This window comes from Rutilus rutilus (genome assembly GCF_951802725.1).
Source record: "Rutilus rutilus genome assembly, chromosome: 19".
Taxonomy (NCBI): domain Eukaryota; kingdom Metazoa; phylum Chordata; class Actinopteri; order Cypriniformes; family Leuciscidae; genus Rutilus; species Rutilus rutilus.
Genome location: NC_140232.1, coordinates 24310639 through 24335051, shown reverse-complemented (window position 1 = coordinate 24335051; position 24413 = coordinate 24310639). Strand labels below are relative to the sequence as shown.

Here is a 24413-nt window from a genome sequence, read left to right as displayed (position 1 = left end):
TTAATAGATATTTTAAGGGGCGTCAAAATGGCAATACTGCAATTAGAAAAATTACTTATGTGTTCTTTAATCAAGCATTACTTTTGTAGAATTAAGGGTTCCCCCACCTCAAAATCCTAGTTAACCCCTGGTTATCACTGATACTATTGGGCTGGCTGCTGATATTTATGCCATATTAGCATTCTATAGCCTACTATATGGAATTACTTTGTTATTAGTGTTAGCTCACTATCTTTGCCTATTTCAGTGCATTAGGAGAGGATAACGGTTTCATAATATTAGTGATTCTCATTTCTCTATCACAAAATGCTAAAACTTGCGCTGGTTTGGACATTAATTTAGCGAGACATTTTTAGAGAGAACCCTTTTTAACCCATCTCTGATGTGTGATACTGACCTGAATTCTATATGAGTTTCTAAAGGTTTTTGAATTATTTTTACAGTTCAGAACAAAGACAATAGTGCAACAATAGTTTGATGTATTTAAAAAAGTTGGCAGTCAAAACTAAAACCATCGGAGGATCAGTGTTCAAAATTTTTTTTATGACAAACAGCAAATGGGAATGTGTGTATTACAGTATGTACAGTGTTTTCTAAATTTTTAAATTGCAGTGTACAGTATTTATTATTAGAAGGGTAGAATCCATAGCTCAGTACTCACTACTCATGAGTACTTTTACTAGTTTTTTTTATATGTAGCCTACATTTAACACAAATATTTTAGGAATCTGTCAAAACCTTGTTTAAAACTAAAAATGATATTGTCATTTATTAGGCAAATAACAAATTGAAACAACTAAATAGTCTTTATTCACACATAATAACCAAAAAACGTATATTTTGAATGGCGTCCTTTGGCCTTGATAACAGCTTGTATTCTTGTTGGCATTGTTTTTATGTACAGTTTTCCACAGTCTCTGTTGTAACTTCCAAATACTTGCTTTTTATGAAACTTTTGTGTGATATATATTTGAATCCACTAAATCCCAGACTTTGACCTGGCCAACTGTGACTAAAGAGTTTACACATACTGGTGGATTAACCATTACAGATTACAGAGACATAAAAAAATTATTTTGGTAATCACCAATACTGTTAGTTTAGGGCAGCTGTGGCACAAACCTTACATTGGGTGATGGTCTAAATTTATCAAGGACTGTATATATATAAATACATTGTTATGTTTCATAGACAGTTTTATCAAAGACATTCATAGGCCCTTCTGAGTCAGTGTAAATACTGATGCTCTGTAATGCTTTCAGCATTCCTCACAGGCACATCCCCAGCACCAACGATCTCTGAAGCCAACAGTGCACAAACAAACCTAACTACAAGCACAACAAAATTTACAACATCAAATATAGACTCACAGGCTACAGGTAAAAAAAAAAGTATATATATATATATAATGAATTTATATATCTGATGTGTGAAGCTGAACTAAACTCTACTTGAGTTTCTAAAGGTTTTTGTATTCTTTTCATTGTTCTGAACATAGGCTGTTTTATGTGCAACAATAGCTTGATCAGTGTTCATTAAGAGCAGGCCAGACCCTTTAAACGTAAAGGGATTTTAATTCTTTAATTTTTTCATACACTATAATTTAAAATAGTGATGAGTTTAGTGAAAAAGCCTTTCCATCTTTTTATCTCTGTAACCCCCACTGCCTGTTATTTTCGGAAGTAGATATGTTATCACTGATAAGTGATGTATTTTAAAAAGTTGGCAGTCAAAACTAAAACTGTTGGAGGATCAGTATTTTTCTGACTAACATCTGCAGCGTTGTCTCAAAGAGATGAGGATCTAAATGCGAACAGTTTATTCCACACGTGCACAGTTACAAAAAGACAAGGAAGCGAGGACATGACACAAGGTGAGACAAGACATGGCAAAACCACACTTCAACATAAGTCCCAAACTCAGACAGCACAGTACTGAGTTTGTTACAGAATCCCCCGCTTAAGGAGCGGATTCCAGACGCGCCACACTAAAGAGTTCATGAAGGTAGTGTCGAGGGGCATAACGGAGGGCCAGGCCCGTGAAGGGGGAGAGGACTTTTACCGTGGAGCATGGGAGGGCAGATGGCCCTGGACTGGCGGCGGCCATCTTGGCCGAGGGCCCTGGTGTGGCAGCGGCCATCTTGGGACGAGACTCTGGAGGGGCGGTGACCATCTTGGCAGGAGGCTCTGGAACGGTAGCCACCTTGGCCGAGGGCTCAACGGGTTGGATCCGATGTGTGTGTTGCCCACACACAAAACAGACGTGGCCACGATGATCAGCGCTGCATCTTCAAGAGCTGACTCAGGCGCGACGGCCATCTTGTCCGAAGACACAGGCGTGGCATGCATGGCGTGAACAGTCTTTGGCTGGGCTTGTATAACGTAAAGAAGCTCTGGCTCGGCAGGCCTGACGTAAAGAAGCTCAGGCTCGGCAGGCCTGGCGTGAAGAAGTTCAGGCTCGGCAGGTCTGGCGCAAAGAAGCTCAGGCTCGGCAGGCCTGGCGCAAAGAAGCTCAGGCTCGGCAGGCCTGACGGGGAAGAAGCTCAGGCTCGGCAGGCCTGGCGTGAAGAAGCTCTGGCTCGGCAGGCCTGAAGCAAAGAAGCTCAGGCTCGGTTGGCCTGACGCGAAGAAGCTTAGGCTCGGCAGGCCTGGCGTGAAGAGGCTCATGAGTCATGACAGAAGAGGCTCAGTGTTTTCTATGGAGCAAGACTAGTCCGATAAAAAAAGAAGCGACTTATCTGAAAAGTCACTTTGGTGAGCAAGGTCCAGGAAGTCCTGTGTATGATCCTCTATGGAACGGTTGCATTGACGTAGAAGGAGGAGACGAGCTCCAGGGGGTAAAACTGCTGCTAGATCCATCTGAGGGTTGGTTATTCTGTAACATCTGCAGCGTTGTCTCAAATAAAGAGATGAGGATCTAATTGCGAACAGTTCATTCCACACGTGCACAGTTACAATAATCCACAAACAGCCAAGACATGAATCTTGGCAAGGCAATAACATGAACTCCAAGGCAGACAAGGCATGAACACCATGACAAGACAACGCAACAAACATACAATGAGAAACTCAAACAATAACCAACAAACCACTCGACCACGGTCCTATTTATACACCAAGGAGCAAACTAGATAACAAGGGGAGGGGCGTGTTGTTGGGGAAACTAACAAGGACAACCATGGTAACAGACAAGGAAGTGAGGGCATGACACAAGGTGAGACAAGACATGACAAGGCAAAGCACTGCGTTCAGCCCCGACAAAACGTTGCACAATGTTTTTTAAACAGAAACGGTGATGCGTTGAACACACTGTTCTGATGACGCAAGAGTTGCAACTATTGCAGCTGAGAAGGCCATTCTTTGTGTTCTTTGTTTAGAATTTTCGGAGCCTTGTGAAGTCGGTATAAATATGTGTTTAATACTACAAAATATGCCCGATGTTACAGTTACTGCACTTGCCGCCCAGAACAAAAGAGAACATCCCAATCGAGTGAAGGGATTGCTGAAACTGAAATGGAAGCACACATCTTACCTAATTCAGACTAAAACACATCTATTTAGCCTCACATACTGACTTTATTTGTAGGTCATACTGTTTTAATACCCTGTATTTTCTTTCTCATTTTTAGGAAAAGCACTTAATTACCATTGTTTATTTCTATACCAAATGTCATACACTTGCAATGAAGCTAAAAATATAAACAACTACATCATTATGTTGATATCCTATATTTTTACAATAAAACTTACGACAAACATGTCTTCTTATATCCTCAGTTGTTGCGTATACCGAGCTGCATCGAACACATTTGTAAATTACTTTCCTTGAACCCATTGTGCGAGTTCACTTTAATACCCGTGTTTTATATACATGTTGATGCTGATTGGACTGCAGTTCTGACACACCCACCAAACAAGAGAAAACGTATCTCAAACCCTGTTGCACACCGGTGCATGCCGTTTCCAGGAAACATGACGTTCAACCCGGAAACCGTAGCAAAACGTTGCGCACCGTTTTGAACTTGAACATGCCCCTGGTATTACATTTTTTTCAAATTGCTTACAAACAATTTCTGAAACTATGGCTCAATTTCTTGAAACTCTACACACAAAACCAACATCTGACATCTCTTGCAAAAGCAAACACATCATTCAAAACTATTGATGAATGCTACAGTTAGTAAACTGAACTAAATCAACACTGAAGTGACTTGACCTGAATATTGACACTATTGGCTTGTTGGCCAAGCTGCTTCTCAGGCGATTTTGAATTTGTTACTATTGTGAACCTGCTGTGAAACAATCTACTGTATATCGTAGCCTGTATGTACTTATATATATGCGTTGTGTGTGTATATACACACACATACATACATAAATACATAATGTAAATATATATACATATACTGTATATTTACACTGTTACAGTGGGTAACAGTTTAGGACCCAAGGACCAGATGTTTGAAAGAAGACCCGGAGTCAGATTTATAATAAATTGAAGAAAAGTTTTACTGAAGATAGTTTGCAGTTTCATTAGCAGAAGTCAGCTTCAAGACTCACACAGGAGTTGGTAGGCCGCCCCCCTTACAGTTACAAAGATCACAGCAATTAAACCCTTCACCAAGTTCTAAGCTACGTCCTTGCTTCAGGTTGCAGTTTCTGATTGGCTAAGAACTCATATAGTCTAAGCAAATTTCCATACATGGATAGATAGAGAGTATGTCGCCATTAGTCATTATAGTTCCTAGATTTAGGTCTGCGTTGACCTCGGAGGTCGGAGAAAGGCGTCTCCAGGTTTGTTATTGCATCCCGAAGTGTCCAACGCACACACAAGCACTAGGGAATCGCAGTTTCTCCAAGGTTGAAGAGGGCCTGAGCTAACTATCATCAGGACAAACTACCAAAACATACATTCCCTCCTCAGGAAGAAGTACAGATACTATTCACTTTAGTTTCTAGAGAAATACACATGAAAGAGGTACAATTCTGTAAATCAGTTGAAGTCACGTATAGTTGGACCCCTGTAACCTTAACTCGTCAGCTAGAAACAGATCAAATAGACAACACATGTTGAGGGTCACATCAGAATGTACCTAAAAGCAGCTGGTTAACACTCACAGCAAACATATGATTAAAAGTATATTTTAATCACTCATGTCATTGAATATAGAAATGATTTGCTTATCCTTGATTATTAATCACTTATTACATATATATTGAAGCAGCAGTGGATTCCAGTCCACCCCCTTCAACACTATAAACAAAAATTCAAGGGGTAAAAATAATTTCTTTCTCAAAACTGAGTTTTGGTTTCTATGTGATCTATTCTGTTATATTTATGTATAAGTGTTTTTCACACATGATCATTGGGTGTAGGTCATCAGTAAATGAGTGTGGCATGTAGAGAACTGTGTTTGGAGTTTTGCAAAAAGTTTTGTTTTTCAATTTCAAACTGAGTGTAAAGTTCCACTTTAAGTGTGTAAGTAATTTGAAAAAACTTTAAGATGTGTTTTGGACGATCGGGTACCAAGTGGATAACACTAAATACAGGTGTTTTTATGTATACAAGGTCTAAAAGGTTTTGAGCTTGTCCACTTTCTACCACTTCCAGAGGTAGTCGAAAAAACCCATTCGACCGAATTGCTTTATTACGAAAGTAATGTAAACTAGTAAAGCAATGTGTATGAGTGTGTGTGTGTGTGTGTGTGTGTTGTAAGCCAGTTTATCGGTCCAAATGGCGGTCTCCAATAATACGGGTTACTGTCTTTCCTTTTACGCAACACAACAAGATTAAATTAAACATCTGACTCCATAAATGAAAAAGGTTTTAATTATATCTTAGCATCATTAAAAGTGAGCGAATGTTTGATTATTCTTTTTAACTCTTTACTTATATTTTACCCATTCATATTAGGAAGCTATGTCGCTCAGCGGTCCTCGCGCCTTGTTTAACATGGGTCTCACGATCACAATCTCATCAGTTTTGGTCACTAAACAGAGGAAAATGCTATATACCTGAGATTGGTCGCAATTCACGCTTACACAATCAAAGATACTTTGGTATAGCCCCTGTGATTGCATACACTTGAAATTAAAATAACGTTTACTTCAGTAGAGGTATGGCCACTACTACAGATATAAGTCAACCAACTTTACTTGTCTTATAATAGCTTTGGATTGGCCATTTTATCCGTTTACTCTCAGCATCACGGGTTAATTTGAGCAACAAATCTCCCTGAGCCCCTTGTTGCAATTCATTATATACCCAGACCAAGACAGAAACTTTCACATGGAAACATTTGCTAACAATGGGAATTTGCATTCAGAGTTTACACCTTTTGTGAGCAGAATGCCATTTGCCTGGAAGACACGCCCTCCTCTGTGTGCAGGTTATCTCTAAACTCTTAAAAACTTTATTTAACTTTTGGTTTACTTCTTTGGGAATGAGACATTTGTACCAGTCGCACTGAGACATTTCAAATGATACCAAACATGTATAAAACTGTATGATAATAATTCACATTTAAACCATATAGATTTTTGGGTGAATTTCAGGTGATCTCATTCTCAGCATGAGAGATCCAGAGAGATCCATCCTTGAAGGAGATCCACCACTGACCACTGAAGCCAACAGTACACAAACAAACCTAACTACAAGCCCAACAATATCTGCAACACGATCAAATATACAGATTAAAGGTAAAATATATAAACCAAAAGCATTACATATAGAAAAATCTAATATAACAACTAATGCAGGGCTGGTAATATATTTAAATATGTTTTTTTGAATGTAAAAATACTTCCTTGTGTTTCAGAGAGAATTATATATTACACATTCATAGGTTACTTCCCTGTTGAGTCAGTGTAAATACTGTTGCTCTTTGATTTCACCTCTCCTCGCAGGCATGTCCACAGCACCACTGACCACTGAAGCCAACTGTACACAAACGAACACACCTACAATCCCAAAAATATTTGCAACACTATCAAATATAAGCTTACAGATTCAAGGTAAAATATATAAACCAAAAGCATTACATATAGAACAATAAAATATAACCACTAATGCAGGGCTGGTGATATATTTAAAGATGTGTTTTTGAATGCAAAAATACTTTCTTATGTTTCAGAGACAATTATACATTACACATTCATAGGTTACTTCCCTGTTGAGTCAGTATAAATACTGTTGCTCTATTATACTTTCAGCTCTCCTCTTAAGCATGTCTGCAGCACCACTGACCACTGAAGCCAGCTGTACACAAACGAACCCACCTACAAACCCCAAAATATTTGCAACACTATCAAATATAAGCTTACAGATTCAAGGTAAAATATATAAACCAAAAGCATTACATATAGAAAAATCAAATATAACCACTAATGCAGGGCTGGTGATATATTTAAATATGTGTTTTTGAATGCAAAAATACTTCCTTATGTTTCAGAGACAATTATACATTACACATTCATAGGTTACTTCCCTGTAGAGTCAGTGTAAATATTGTTGCTCTGTGATACTTTCAGCTCTCCTCTTAAGCATGTCCACAGCACCACTGACCACTGAAGCCAGCTGTACACACACAAACCCACCTACAATCAAAATAATATCTGCAACACTATCAAATATAAGCTTACAGATTCAAGGTAAAATATATAAACCAAAAGCAAAATATATATAAGACAGACAAATATAACCACTAATGCAGGGCTGGTGATATATTAAAATATGTGTTTTTGAATGCAAAAATACTTCCTTATGTTTCAGAGACATTTATATATTACATATTCATAGGTTACTTCCCTTCTGTGTCAGTGTAAACACTGTTGCTCTGTGATGCTTTCAGCTCTCCTCGCAGGCATGTCCACAGCACCACTGACCACTGAAGCCAATAGTGCACAAACGAACCCACCTACAAGCACAACAAAATTTGTATCAATATCAAATATAGTCTCACACAAACCAGGTAAAATATATAAACCAAATGCATTACATATAAAACAATTACATTATATAACCACTAATGCAGGGCTGGTGATATCTGTAAATATGTGTTTTTGAATTAAAAAATACTTCCTTATGTTTCAGAGACATTTATACATTACACATTCTTACTGTAGATTACTTCTCTGTTGAGTCAGTGTAAACACTGTTGCTCTGTGATGCTTTCAGCATTCCTCTTAAGCATGTCCGCTACAAGCTCTACAAGCTCAACAAAATTTACAACAACATCAAAAACAAACAAGAAAGAGAATATAAACTACTGTTTGGTATTTTAATAATATAATATTAGAATATATTTTAAAATGTAATTTGTTCCTTGGATGACAAAGCTGAATTTTAAGCCACTATTACTTCGGTCTTATATGCTGATTTGATGCTCAAGAAACATTTGTTGTTATTATCAATGTTAAAAAGCAGCTGAAGGATCATGTGACACTGGAGTAATGGGTGCTGAAAATTTAGCTTCGCCATCACTGGAATAAATTACATTTTTAAATATATTAATAGCAAACAGTCATTTTAAATAGCTATAAAAAGTATCTCACAATATTTCTGTTTATACTGTATTTAGTAATAAATAAACGTAGCAGTGGTGAGCATAAGATACTTATTTCAAAATCGCAGGGCTGGTATTAATACCTTTAAATATATTAGCAAAAATTTGTGTTTTTAATATAAATAAACTTGTGTTTCAGAGACAATTAAACACTGTAAAAACTAAAGGTGCCTCAATCTTATCCTGTTGAGGAACTTCAAAATGTATATTAAGTGCCTCAAAACTCTTTCTTTTATAATAGGAGCCTGCAGTTCTTGCCGGAACTTATGGGATCCTTTAAGCACTTTGTATCCAGTTCTGATGTTCTGGAGTCACATTTTTTTGTTATAAGTTTCTTCTTTGTTAAAGTGTTAAATGTTAAATACTAAATTACTGGTTATTGCATTATTTTAGTGTTGTGTGTTACTGTGATGTTTTTTGTGTTTATTTTTTTTTTTGGTATTTGTGTGCACCTTCTATATAGTAGTATTGACCTCAGCCATGTGGGAAAACTTCTTGTGATGAGATTCAGTCTACACGTGTCTTTCTGTAAATTTATACACGTTTTTACTGTAAATTTAAGTTCAATTTGTAAAAACTAAAATGTTGCTATCATAGGCATTTTTTACGGCGAAGTTCTGGCACTTCACAGCTGCCTAAATTTCACAGATTTTTGTTACAGTGTATATACACTATTTTACAGTCTATATATATAGCATTTAAAGTGGTAGATGACATATGTTTGGGGTAGAACATATCACAGTATTTTTGGGAAACATGTTTGAAAACAGTAATTATTTTCAGAACTCTTTTGCACAATGGAAAGGTTTCATGGATGTGAAAGGTTGTCTGTGGAACCACGGATGCCAATGTAAGGCAAAAAGAACCTCAGATACTTTGATCTCCTGAGATATGGACAACACAAACAAATACAGGCATTTGTCTCCACACCCCACAGAGTGAAGATGCGGGAAAGCTTCTTTCCCTCCTGTCCTTCCTTCTCTTTACCCATTCCCCCCTTCACTCAGTTCACTTAGAATGATGTCAATTCTATATCAATGCAAGTGAATTAACAGTCATGTTTGGTATAATTTGAAATGTCTCTGTTTGATTGGTACAATGGTCTCATACCCACTGAAGTAAACCAGATGATAGAGATACTTTGGTTACTGTGGTGGATGTGCCCTCTCCCAGGGTCTTTGCAAATTCCTATCTTAAGTTCATTCCTCAATTTGGGGGATGTTTTGTCTTGGAATGAGTATTTAAAGAAATGTTGCAAAAGCGATTCTGTATAGCCAGATCAGCCCATAGTACTGATTGTCTATTTTTCTGATGTTAGGTATGCATCCTTTACTCTTTATTTCTGAGCAATAGTAACGATACATTTACCTGACTAAAAATAAATAGTTACATTTGAATTTATTCTGACTAACTCTGAAATTATGAACTCTAGTAGATTACATTGTATCCATTGTAACCGCAAATCTGTGTTCAGGTTAGTAACGGACTAAAGTCCAGTATTTCACGAGTTCACACGTACATGAAATCTGATGTAGTATTTATGCATATTTGGCTTGCTGTCCAGGGGAGGGCTCAGAGCTCGGAATTTGGCCCGAACCAAATGGGGTGTGAGGTGATGGTTGGTGGAGGGATGCTGAGAAACTTGTCGTGAGACTGAAGGTGAGGAAAGGCTTTATTTATACCAGCTTCCTCTTGTGCTGATTGGTTGATTACCTGAACGTGCTCCTCCCGAACTTTGTTACATGAAACTTCATGAAGTGGAGCATAGGGCACGCCAACTGAGATTTTAGAGCGCCGGCTAACTGGTTCAAGTATACTGTAAAGACTACAAAGGGAATTTCCATATAGGACAAAAGAATGTTGATCGACCAACCTAAATAGTGTGAGCCTTACCTCTGTTTATTGTAATGTTACTCTAGCTAAGTGTAGACCTACATGGGAAGCCATGGCATGACCAAACCAAAGCTACCATCAGAGAAAGTAATATTGGTCGGCCTATATCTGTAGTAGTGATCGTGACCTCTGACTAGAGATAGTGTTGCTTTATTCAAGTGTATACAGATCTATGGGGACTATACATAATACTTTTAGAGAGAGCAAGCATTGGAGCGGCCATCTAAATAGTACAGTCAATTACCTCTGTCTAGTCACCAAGACTAGCGAGTGGGATCTGCGTAAAAGAACGGCCAGCGCAAGACCCATGAGCGCCATTGGTATCTGAATGAACTAGTACAATAAGAGTAAAGAGTTAAATAGAATAATCAATTGTCTTGATAACTTATTATATAGATGGTCAATAATCGATTGTCATTCTAATCTAAATTCGAGGTCGTGATAAAATGGAGTCAGATAAAAGTTTAATTGGAATTAAACTACTTTTTCACACTGAAAAGACAGAACCCGCAGGTATCCTTCACCCGCTCTATTGGAAACCGTCGTTGGGCCAGCGGGCGGGCCTTACACCAATAAAGAACCTTTATATTTAAGAGCATGATGATAAATCTTGTCATTTGTTTTCATTTATTGTAGTTATACCATCATCGCCTTCTCAGTGTGCGCAATATATGGTATGTAGACTATGCATGTTGCTAAGTGGTATTTTATTGTAGCAAGCATGTTTATAAATCAAATTTTCTCATGATGAATCTACAAATGCAATTAGGTTTTGCAGTCTTGCACGGCTTGCTTGTCTCTATCTCACTAATTTTGCCTTTTTGCCTCTTGCTTCCATGAATGTAATTTTCATGATCTGCATGTTGGTTATTAAAATATGTATATTTGACTATCAATGTTGTTTTTTCTACTTTACATGAGTGTGTTTGTATTTGTACATTTATATATTTTTGTATACATGTCAGAGAAGTGTTTTAGCACTGCTATTGTTCAGTCGCCTCTGTTTTCTTGGAGGCTCTTCACTCCTGATTATCATTAGACCAGTTTTGAAAAAAACGGTAAGTGTGTCAAAAAACTTTATGACCTCCATTTTAAATTAACAGATTTACACTAAATCCATAATTTAAACATAATTTCCGCATATGGCAAATAATGTATCTCTTCACAGGCAACCATGAGTGCGTCTGTCCTTGAACTAGCATCCAAAACTATTGCTGTCATCCTCGTACTAATAAAAGCAATTAAAGTAAGGATTATTTTTCTAATACATTACATTTGACTTTGACAGACAGTATTACATTGTTTATACTGAATATTACACTTTATATTAGGAATAAAAAGTAAAAGCATTAAAGGAAATTAACATCCAATTTAGTTCCCATTTCAATCTTTGCATATTTCTGTGTTAGTATGAGTGCGTACACGAGTGTTCTAGTTTCAGGATTGTGTTTACCGCTTTGACGATGGTTGCCATGGTTTCAAGCCTGCTGCACACTATCACTGTTTTCCTTCACTGCGGGCCAAGCCATGAATTGTGAGTGTTGTCTTTAGCAAAATATCAGCGCCACTGGTGTGACCGAAGAGAAATGCAGAAAATAGAAATTATAACCTTTTCCAAACGGGTGGAGCGAATTATGTGCCATAATTAAACAAACAAATCCAGCATTTTGCAAACAAACTCGATCTAAGTTACTTCGCAAAGGAAAACTCGACTCGCAAACAAACAGAAAGCAACAGGCCTATTTCACAAAATGGCAACCGAGACCGGAAGTAGGGTAGCGATACTGTGTTTTACAAATATAAATAAATGAGCCAAGATAATACTTAACAAATACAAACCATCCTACAAATTGCATGTAACCTTTGAACAAATACCAAATTTAGTGCATACAAATGCATATCTGTCTGTTATGATTGTGTGACACTTGGCTTTTTATGAGATCTCTCGGCTCGATTTTCTCACAAATGTGTCCAGGCGGATTTTCTCACAAATGCAGTTGAGCAACTTCCTCTTCTAAAACAGTAATGTTAGATGGCGCTAAACTAGGGGATTAATTTAGCGCTAGTCTCGCGGGAGGGAGAAGCACTGATTGCACTTCACTCTCTCTAGGATAGGGGAATCTATAAGCTGAAAGCTCTACCATCATATGTTGCTTTTTGTACATTTTTTCTACATCGGACGCATGCGAAATTACTAAATTAGTGATTATGTCTACACTGAGACAAACAAATCTATTTCTTTCGTCCTCCATAAATTAATGAGAACATTTCATTTAACTGAGAGGCGGGTTTCATTTGTCTGTCCAAAATAATAATTTGGGCACTGCATACGTCACAGGCAAGCAATTGTATTGTTTGTTTTGTTCATTAATTATTTTATTACTGTAGCGACAAATGACCATCTTGTCACTTAGAGGTGTTTGGAGGGCTATATGACGCGTGGTTCCAAACAAATACACTTCCAGTCCAGTACTGCATTTATCCTCTTTATTTGTCTCAGTTCTGATGCTCAAACACATTGCAATCACCAGTTGGCATGTCCTTACATGATCCTGACACGGTCAAAAAATTTTGCTTCCCCATTACACCTAACGTCTCTTGCTCTCTGATTACCTATATACCCTAAACCCATACTCCACCCAGTGTTCTCCAGTGGAGCTACAACAGACATTTAAATAGAGCATAATGGCTCTTACACACCGGCCCCTAATTGTACATGACAGGTAGACATTACATTTCAATACAATATTTATACAAAGAGCCATTAAAGTCCAAAGCGACACTGTATAACATTGCATTTAAACAATCTTCCGTTTGTTAGAACATAATAGTCTTTGCAATCAGTCCTTTACTTTTCCAGGCGGTCATACAATAGACAGAGCTTTGTCACAGGTCTCTCAAGTATATTGGTTTTAGTTTGTACTCGCACAGAACGTGCAAGTCCATTTTTATCAGGAAAAACTTCCAAGACTCGTCCCATCAACCAGGATCCACGTGGGGCTGTAGAGTCCACAATGACAACAATGTCACCAGGAACAAAGCTCCTCCTTTCCTTGTTCCATTTCTGTCGCTCTTGAAGCAAAGGCAAGTATTCACTTGTCCATCTTCTCCAGAATAAGTCGCACATATATTGGACCTGTTTCGATCTCCTCTTGCTGTATAACTCTGATTGGTCAAAGAGTCCAGGTGGTAGAACTGACTTGCCTTTCATTTGAAGAAGGTGATTTGGAGTAAGTGGCTCTAGGTCATTAGGATCATCTGAGAGCTTTGTTATTGGACGATCGTTTAGAATGGCTTCAATTTCACATAGCACAGTATGAAATCCTTCATCATCCAAAGTTTGCTGATGTAAGATGGAACTCAAAATTTTCTTGACCATTCTGATCACACGCTCCCACACTCCTCCATAATGTGAGCCTCCTGGAGGATTGAAACTCCACTGAACACCTTTCTGAAGCATTGCCTTTTGAATCTTGCTTTTATTCCATGAACTAAGTGTTTTTTCTTAACTCTCTTTCTGCTCCAATAAAGTTGGGACCATTGTCTGATCTTATATGAACAACTTGTCCTCGTCTGCAAATAAATCTGCTTAGAGAGTTAATGCATGCATCAGTGTCCAAGGAATAGGCGACTTCCAGATGAACTGCTCTACTTGCCATGCAAGTAAAGATGACCCCATAACGTTTCACAATGGAGCATCCTCTTTTGACCTCTACAGGACCAAAATAATCCACTCCTATGTTCGTAAATGGAAGAAGGTCGGGAATGAGTCTCTCTTTTGGCAAGTCTGCCATCTTCTGCTCACCAACCTTAACTCCAAGACGTCTACAATGGCCACAACTAGATATGATCTGCATTACCTTAAATGATCCAATATTCTTTTCTCAGCTTGGAAAGCATATGAGTTCTTCCACTGTGACCTAATTGTTGATGAATATGCCGCAAAATGAATGAATGAATATGCTGATCTTTATAAAGAATGATAGGATCAGTGGCGTCATGCCCATTCAAAGTGAGGGGGCACGTGCCCCCTCAGATTTTTCCTCCCTGATATTTTTTTTGTCACAACTTTATTCCTATTATGCTCCATAATATACCAGAGCCTATAACGACTCAAATGTATTCTTCTGGATGTGTAATAAATCGGTCAGCATCAGCCCTTTTTCCTAATATGGTGTCTGTGTATCAAATCTAGAGCGCTTGACGTGAATCTTTGCTGTGTATGTTCAAGCAACTCACTCGTCTCGCACGTTGAGCTGGCAATGTTTTACAGATGCTCTTGAAGTGGTAAGTGGGCAAAGCAACAAATCAGCATTGAATTAGTTATCGGATGATATTAAAAGGTAGTGGGATTATTTGTGGTTGACCTGGAAATTTTTACTTGATCATAAAGTTATGGATTTGATATTAGCTGCGAATTCAGAGCATTAACTTAAGTTGTGTCAGTGTAACGTTATCGATAGCTAGCCTAGTCTAACCGTATACTAGTTGGCTAACGTTACTGCCATACAAAGCCATAGTAACGTTATCTGATCGGTTTTGAAACATCTGTTCTGTTTTGTCTTGTGTCATAGTCTCCAGCTGGTTCAATTGTTTTCAGTTTCATAGAAACGAGGGTGTTAAATTTGTTATTCACGGTTCTTCACGGATCAGGCAGCTAATTCAAATGCAGTGAAAAAAGATTCGAAAGCTACAGCATAGTTGTTATACAGATCGCTATGACCGTGATGTAGGCTATACTGTGCGCTCCTACCGGACGCGAATAGCGCGTCAAATTCGCGCCTGCTGCGTCTAGTTATACGCTTTCTTTCAAAGTCCTTCATCACATATTAATATTAAAATAACTTAATTTCAGAGCACCACAAAGTCAGACCTCAACACCTTTATGTACCTCTATGTACCTTTAATGTAAGATCGTTCTTAGGTCACATACCAATTTAAAATCATAACATAAAAACTGCAATGGTACTGTTTTTAAAATCATGTGTAGTAGGCCTAAGTGTACAGTAAGTGTGTGTGTGTAAACATGCTTTAATGAAGTAGACTTCAAAAGCTTTTGAATTTGTTCTTACAGTTCTTTCATCAACCTGTCTTTTACATAAACTTACAAAATAGATACTTTAACTTAGTCCTCAGATAAAGGAGGGTTGCTGCTATCTCCGTTAAGGTATTTCTGTCCCTCCCAAACTGCATTGAAATGGTATGTTTAGCAGCCAGAATTTAAAAATTTTCAGGGGGAGAAACCCCCTGACCCCTCCTAACATGATCCATATCACCCATCAGAAAACAATTGCAACGTCTCAGATTGTGCCCCCCCAGAATTTTGGCTTGCATGACGCCCCTGGATAGGATGCTTCCTTTCCTCAGGCATAGCAGCATTCCTCAGTCGTCCTCCAACTCTTAATAGACCATCTTGAAAGACAGGATCCAACTTATACAACTTGCTGTCTCATTTTACCTTTAAAACAGATGAAGATGATAGAGCAGCAATTTTCTTTCCAAACTGTTGCTGTTGACTAAATGCAACAATAGCGGTTTCAGCTTCAGTCAGGTCCTCCAAAGTTAAGTTCTGTGTAATCGTTGAGAATGTTAGCTTCTGAAGCTCATTCTCTATCTTCTTGGAGGATGGCAATACACCCAAAGAGTCTAAAGAGGTTTTGATTTCTTTTCGTCTTTGACTCCGTTGCCTAAGAACTTTCTTTAACTTCAAAAACCAAGCAACAGCAACTTTCAGCTTTATCTGAGAAGTGTGTAATCAGTCGATGAGTGGCATTTGTTGCACTTAACACTTCATTTACACCAGTGGTGTTTACACTCATGTTCCTCTTTACCTCAGGATCATTGACCTTAAGAGTAGAATCAACTATTTGTACTGGCCACTCTTCCTGTGGTTTCCACAGATAATCTGGTCCACTGATCCATTCTTCACTCGATAACAGCTGGTCTGCTTTCATACCTCTTGAACAACAGTCTGCAGGATTTTGAGATGTAGATATGTATCTCCACTGCGACGGTCTTGTAACTTCTCTTATAAAAGAGATCCTGTTGGCCACAAAGGTCAGAAAGCGTTTATCCTCATTTTTTATGTATTTTATCACAGATGTACTATCTGTCCAAAACACTGATTCCACCAATGGAAACTGTATCTCTGCCCTCAACATTTTGTCCACTCAAGCAGCAAGTACAGCGGCTGTCAATTCAAGACGTGGAATTGTTACATGCTTCAATGGTGCTACTCTTGATTTGCCAAGTAGGAACAGGGCCGGATCTACCATACGGGCAATCTGGGCACGTGCCCAGGGGCCCTTGCGCAGAGAGGGGCCCTCCGTGGTCGGAGGTTTTTTTTTTTTTTTTTTTTTTGCGCCATGTACGTTGCTACATAAAAATAGTATACACAAGGCTTGGCCTCGATCTTGATAATTATCCAATCATAATAAAAAAAAAGTATATATTACATTATATAATCTCTTATTCATGCAAATGCTTTTAAACAATTCATGTGTGACAAGACAAAAGTGTGACTGTGACACACACACACACAGACACAGAAAAACGCGCGCGCACGCCAGTATCGCGCGCACAGACCGCACGCCAGAATACAGTTATCTTTCGTGATTGAACTTACACACACAATTATGCCAAAATGTCCGTTTTGTCGAGTATCTTCATAACATTAGAGCTGTCTTATGATGAACGTGAAGAGTTGTGAGAGAATGAGGCGCGTGTGAGATCCGCGTCTCCGTCAGCTGGTCTTAAAGAGACAGCAGCCAATAAAGCTTTATGTCAGTAAAGTTAATCAAAGAACAAAAAGAACAGAGAAAATGACTCACTGCTGTTGACTAAAGGTTTTTTTTTTTTTTTTTTTGCTGTAATAAGGATTAGTCTATATATAATTTATAATTTATGCAGTGCAGTTTGATAACTTTATTAAATTTCGGTATATGTCCGTGTCCTAGACCAGGCACAGGTAAATATGACATTTATTTTTAACTCTTGTATTATTGAGACAAATAACAATATTTAATTTAAAAAATGTTTTATTTTAATTTGAAAACACAGTGCATTTAGTTGTTGTTTCTAGTTTGAGTTGAGAAATAGGCTACAAATTTCAGCATTGTCACTAATCTGTGTGTGCATTTTACTTGAGAAATAAGCAAGTTAACTCATGAAACCATTTGTTTACTATATCGCAATCGCATATTGCAATATTGACCTCAATAATCACAATATGACATTTCCCACATTGTGCAGCCCTACTTTTCAGAAAAAATTATTTTGTATCATTGTCTTGTGAACTAGTCATTCAGCTTTTGATCAATAGTGATTGGCATGTTAAATCCCACACCTGGTGGGCCACCTGTGTGTGTGTGTGTGTGTTCCTTTGGAGAGTGTGGTTGTCAGGAAGGGGAGGGGGGCCCATGAGCTTCAGTGCCCAGGGGCCCCTGTGGGTACTAATCCAGCCTTGAGTAGGAAACTAACATGGACAGCCTTGTTTGTCTCCATCCTAAGATATGTTACAGTACCATATCCAAGTGTACTTGCATCAGAAAAATGATGCAACTGAATGTTGGTAAGTTGGTCCAATCCTGTGGGCTTTAAACATCTATCCACCTTAAAGTCTGCAATCCTCTCAAGTTCTTTTAACCATAAAGACCATTGTCTTTGAAGATTTGAGGGTAGCGGATCATCCCATCCACATCTTATCCTACACAGTTCTTGCAGAAGAAATTTTGCTGTAAGAGTGAATGGTGCCAAGAATCCTAAAGGATCAAATACAGAGCATACAATCGACAAAACACCACGTGGTGCAAGGATGATCTTTGATGGTCGTTTTAAACTTGAAAGTGTCCGATTTAACACACCACAACAAACCAAGAGCCCTTTCCATTGGTAGTTGATCCTTGTCCAGATCCATAATTTTTATGCCATGTGCTCTGTGTTCTTCAGGTACAGTTTGCAGCACAGCACGGCTATTACTGACCCATTTGGTCAATTGAAAACCTCCGGATAAACAAACCGCTATGAGATATTTGATCATCAAAATGGCCTCTTCCTCTGAAGCTACACTTTTCAGACAATCATCCATGTAGAAGTTGGCATGAATTGTGTCAGTGACCTTTTCTGGAAAGTTGGGCTTATTGTCTTCTGCTGTCCTGCGTAGTGCGAAACAAGCACAACTTGGGGATGACACAGCTCCAAACAAATGCAAGTCACTTCTTGCTTCAAGTCACCATCTGGCCACCACAAGAAACGAAGAAAATTTGTATCCTCTGTTGCAACTTTGACCTGATGAAACATTGCTTTCACATCAGCCATAAATGCAATAGGCTCTTGTCGAAACCTCACAAGAACTCCCAGAAGTGAATTTGTCAGATAAGGGCCTTGCAGCAGTTGATCATTAAGCGATGTACCTTTGAAAGCAGCTCCACAGTCAAATACCACTCTTAACGTTCCTTTCTTGGGGTGATAGACACCGTGGTGAGGGATATACCAAACTTTCCCTTCATCCTGTTTCAACTGATGCAATGGTACTCTTTCAGCATAACCTTGATTGATGACCTCATCCAAGAAAACTTTATATTCTTGATGAAAAGTCTTATTTCTGTCCAATTTCCTCTTCAATCCCATTATTCGCTGTTTAGCCACACAAAGGTTATTTGGCAACATGGGATTTTCCATTTTGAATGGAAGATTCAATTTGTAGTGTCCATCCTGAAGTTCAATTGACCTGTTTACCTTTTCCATGAATGCATGATCTTCTCTTGACATCTCTTTGTTCTCAGAAGCGATCTCATTAAAGTCGTGATTATACTGTTTATTGAGCACCTCCTCCAGCTTGCCTAGTGAAATCCTATTAACAGTAACATCCGGACATTTAATTGTCCATTCACAACCCATCCCAGTAGGGTTATAACTGCATAAGGTCCTTCTCCATCACTGTTTTTAACCTCCCAGGGCTCCATTACCTTGGAAGCATTTGCTCCAATTAGCAAATCCACATCAGCAGGAATTTGAGGGATCTTAACACCTTTCAGGTATGGCCATTTATCCAAATCCCCTTCGGTGACCATGTTATCTTTGGACACAGGCATTTTCTCCTGAGTGAAGACATCCGGAAGACTGTAAAAAATGTCATTATAAAGGCTAGACACTTCCAATCCAGTCAGAATAGAACTATTAACAGACCTTTGATTGCCCATTGTTTTCAAAAGAATATTAGTTTTCTTTCCTTTTAATTTCAAACGGTGCATTAAGTGTTCTGAACAAAATGTGGCAGAACTACCAGGATCCATGAATGCATATGTTTGAATTACATTTTGTCCTTTACAGGATTTGACTTGAACTGGTACAATTGATAATGCACATTCTCCATTACCGGCCCCTGTTTGACCACATGCTTGAAGGGCAACAAGCGCACTACTTAGTGATGGATTGTTCTTGAGTGCACATTCTCTCCTTTTGTTGAATATGCAGAATGCTAGGATGCATTTGGCCACATACTGTGCAAGTCAAGTGCTTTTCACAATCTCTGCTCATGTGTCCAACACAAAGACAGCCAAAGCAAATACCTTTCTCCTTTAGAAAGCAACAGTTCTCCAATTTTCCCTTAATTTGTAAGGCAGCTTCATGATGACTGTTTTCAAATTGCTTGGCATCTCCAGCTCCTCCATGTACTTAATTTCTTCCATTGCATTACAGCATCCACGCAAGAAGAAAGCATAACTGCAGTGAACTTACATTCTCTGATTTTACTGAAGGCCATCCAAGTACCTTCTCTATATATGCAGCAGCTATTTTGAACTCATTGCCAAAATGTTCCTTTAACAATGCTTTAGCTTGCACATATCCTCTTTGTGCATCCATGTGCTGACAACTGCGCACAAGTTCCTTAGGTTGACCTTGTGTGTATTGTTCCAGAAAGTACAAACGATCTCGATAATTGTTGGTTGTGAGCTATTGGAAAGGCACAATCGAAGGGCACAGTTCAGACAGTTAACAGTTAAGCTGACTTTCAATTAAATGAAATGTTCTCATTAATTTATGGAGAACAAAAGAAATAGTCTTGTTCAGTAAATGTAAAGTTTTTACAAAAATGTAAAAAATCAACATATGATGGCAGAGCTGTCAATTTATAGATTCCCCTATCCTAGAGAGAGTGAATTGCTAAGTGCTAATCTGTCTAGATATGTAATAAACATTTTGCAAAAGAAAACCTCAAAAAGGTTAATTATAGATAAATTAAGACAGAAACACACCCGTTCACTGGTCATTTAGCTCAGCTGTAGGCAAAGGCAAGTTTCAAATCAGTGCTTCTCCCGGGAGACTAGCGCTAAATTAATCCCCTAGTTTAGCGCCATCTACTGTTTTAGAAGAGGAAGTTGCTCAACTGCATTTGTGAGAAAATCTGCCTGGACACATTTGTGAGAAAATCGAGCTGAGAGATCTCATAAAAAGCCAAGTTTCACACAATCATAACAGCCAGATATGCATTTGTTTGCACTAGATTTGGTATTTGTTCAAAGGTTACATGCAATTTGTAGGATGGTTTGTATTTATTCGTGAAGTATTATCTTGGCTCATTTATTTATATTTGTAAAACACAATACATATTTGTTACTCCACTGCATTTTCACTCAAACTGACCTTTGTACTTGCACATTGCTTTCTGTTTGTTTGCGAGTTGAGTTCTCCTGAGTTTGTTTGCGAGTCGAGTTTTCCTTTGCGAAGTAGATCGAGTTTGTTTGCAAAATGCTGGATTTGTTTGTTTAATTATGGCACATAATTCACTCCATATTTGTCTGCTAGCTCCGCCCCGAACTCACACCATTGGTTGATTCAGTGTTGCAATGAGTTGTTTTATGGTCAGGCTGTTAGACTGTAAAACATTTGTGTTTTGAATTTAACACTCTAAAAACCTTGACTTACAGAAGGATGTGTTGGCTCTGTGCCATTGTAATGGTTGACCTAATGAATACTACCATTACAAGTAAGGTTCAGTATTTCACATTCTTTATTAGTAAATTAAATTTTTCTGTTATATTGTATAAGTTTGGTGTAGGTGTAAATACTCATTTACTCATCCAAACGAATGAAAAGCTAATTCAGATTTATCTAATAAATTTTTTGTTTTGTTTATAATCCTTTTCTTTCATCTACTATAGCCACTGCGATATTTTTTGGAATGTGGTGCTTTGAGGAGTGCTGGCTGCCAATATTAATGGGAGTTTATGTTGTTTGGGAGATCATGTTTTACCTTGGTTCAGGTTGCTATGAAAAATACCAGACAAGAAAAAAAGTCAGAAGTAAGTATCCTTGGTAGCCTACCAGTTGATTCAAGGCATTAGACAGATTCCCACACAAGCCTCATAAATAGACTCATAAATGGATTTTAAAGAATGCTATGTGTTATCTTTCACACCCAGACACAGTCTTTTGTACTTCCTTATGCATGTCCTAGAATTTATTAACAACCTCATTTGTTTGCATTTGTATGTCTGCAGAAAATAAGAATCATATTTGGGAGAAGAGGGTAAGTGAACTTTACATCTGTATATCTTAGATTTGTAAAGATAAAGCCATTCCAGTTTCAGTCAACCTGCTTAATACACATGTATATCACTATAAAATAAACTTTACAGTGTATAGCAACAAACACAGACCCACACAGATTTTATGGCACTATAGACAAGATCCTTGCAGTTAAAAAAGGTCTACACACCCCATTTAAAACTGCTGTTTTTTTTGTTTTTTTTTTGTGATGAAGAAATGAAACAAAGATAAATCATATCAGAACATTTGCACAATTAATGTAAACATTACAACATATGCAATGCCACTGAAAACCAAAGTGACACATTTCAAAGGAAAAAAGGTGTGCACCCTTCAATACTTATATCTGTTGAGAATGACTAATCATCAAGCTCAAGCTCATGAATTTACACAACACTGTCAACACATCATGGGTGTGCACACTTATGCGGTTAGTTATTCCAAGTTCCTATTTGGTCCCACTTTATATTAAGTGCTGTCAGCGTACTATGTGCTTACATTGAAATGATTAATTTGATACACTGGACTTATTGTGTACATATTTTTTTTATTTTACATTGTACTTATATTTTGAAAATATCTGCATGTAATTACAGCTGTAATTAATGTATGTAATTACACTGTTGACCCTTCTCTTACACCTTAACCCACCCTTAAACCTACTCATACACTACACCTGTCCCTCACCTTATCACACCTCAATAGCAGCAAAAGTGTTTTACAATATACAATACAACATGAACACAATATGTACATTGTACTTATTTTTCGATGCAAGTACATAGTACTTAAAGCCACTTAATATAAAGTGGGTCCTTTTATTTTTCTTTGAAATGTGTCATTTTGGTTTTCAGTGGCATTGCATGGTTGTAATATTTACATAATTGTTTTTGCAGTTTGATTTTTTTTTTTTACATCACAAAAAACAGCTGTTTTAAAAGGGGTGTGTAGACTTTTTATATCCACTGTAACAGGTTGACCTCAACATCTTAGGAACTCACAAAATGATAAGACCATACAATTATATTGCGATATTACTGTAAATTAAGACTTTTCTTTCTTTTCTTTTTTTTTGCAGCTATCCCCATGGATGTTTATGTTTATAATCTTTACAATTCTTAATGTAATGTTGACAGCAGCACTTATGACAGGAGTGTCTTTGGTCAGAATGATAAATTGAGAGACCGTCTGCAGATTCTTCAGTTGGCAATTTTTTAATCTTGGTACCTTTGAAAGGCTGAGCAAAGTGGGTGCAACTCTTTCCACTTCTAGTAGTACATCAGTATTCAGTAATCATTTAAAGGATACATGTGAATTAAAGATGGAAAAATGCCCTTCATCATCATAACTTTGTCTGCTTTTGATGAGAATCCTACGGAAGCGTATTGCATTCACTTGAGGAAAAAAAATCTACTCTGTTTTTCTGAATTAATGACTTAATTATCTCAGAATTACGAGATAATTTTCATGAAAATTTTTTTTTTTGCTCTGTTTTTCTGAATTAATGACTTAATTATCTCAGAATTCTGAGATAATTTTTTCTTGAAATAAAAATATTTGCTCTGTTTTTCTGAATTAATGACTTAATTATCTCAGAATTATGAGATAATTTTTCATTTAAAAAAAATTGCTCTGTTTTTCTGAATTAATGACTTAATTATCTCAGAATTCTGAGATAATTAAGTCATTAATTCAGAAAAACAGAGCAAATATTTTTATTTCAAGAAAAAATTATCTCAGAATTCTGAGATAATTAAGTCATTAATTCAGAAAAACAGAGCAAAAAAAAAAATTTTCATGAAAATTATCTCGTAATTCTGAGATAATTAAGTCATTAATTCAGAAAAACAGAGTAGATTTTTTTTCCTCAAGTGAATGCAATACGCTTCCGTAGAATCCTTCCTTTTATCACTGATAATGTTGAACGCTAAAGTGATTGTATAACTTCTGTAATCTAAACGTTCAAGTTAAATCCTACGTTTTCTGTTCAGTTCTAAGAAAACTTGAACCTTTGAACAATAAGAGGTTAAATCTTTTCGGACATGTTGGTTTCATATTATTATCATTAATTGTTTGGTTTAGTTGTCTTTTTATTTTCAGTTTACTTTCTTTTGTTACTTGTTTTATGTTTATGTTCGAAATAAAAGCATTCATTCATTCAAATAATGACAACAACTTTAATGGAGATTAATTATATTGGAGTCAGATAAACTGAAATCTGCACTATATATTTTAAATGCTTTTTGTTCAGATTATTGGTTCAAAATAGCAACGTATGCTCCCAGCCTTACACCTTTTTTTTTTTTTTTTACACCTTTTTATTAATTCTTATGAATTATGTATCTGAGTTTGTCTGTTTTAGTATTTTGATACTAAAATATTTACGCAATTACAATTAGTTTCGATG

The 24413-nt window shown here is 37.3% G+C and overlaps 2 protein-coding genes across 4 annotated transcripts in view; both read left to right on the top strand.

Annotated features, from left to right (window-relative positions):
• Window positions 1–11352, top strand: part of LOC311278986 (uncharacterized protein) — a 15276-nt gene extending 3924 nt beyond the window's left edge. The window contains exons 6-12 of one of the 3 annotated variants that reach the window (XM_084390199.1): window positions 1263–1379; window positions 6555–6698; window positions 6906–7013; window positions 7212–7331; window positions 7530–7649; window positions 7850–7969; window positions 8805–9695. In XM_084390199.1, coding sequence (XP_084246325.1) covers window positions 1263–1379; window positions 6555–6698; window positions 6906–7013; window positions 7212–7331; window positions 7530–7649; window positions 7850–7969; window positions 8805–8893 — 818 coding nt within the window. In that variant the 3' untranslated portion in view covers window positions 8894–9695. Of the gene's footprint in view, window positions 1–1262; window positions 1380–6554; window positions 6699–6905; window positions 7014–7211; window positions 7332–7529; window positions 7650–7849; window positions 7970–8804; window positions 9696–10127 lie in introns of those variants that run through there. The other 2 variants (XM_084390201.1, XM_084390200.1) reach the window with 2 other exon arrangements.
• LOC311278987 (uncharacterized protein) lies at window positions 11004–24413 on the top strand. The gene is made up of 8 exons (XM_084390202.1): window positions 11004–11130; window positions 11422–11514; window positions 11625–11702; window positions 11866–11990; window positions 21385–21443; window positions 21619–21759; window positions 21958–21986; window positions 23085–24413. Exons 1-8 carry the CDS (start codon window positions 11128–11130, stop codon window positions 23184–23186), a joined length of 630 nt encoding a protein of 209 aa, XP_084246328.1. The 5' UTR covers window positions 11004–11127; the 3' UTR covers window positions 23187–24413.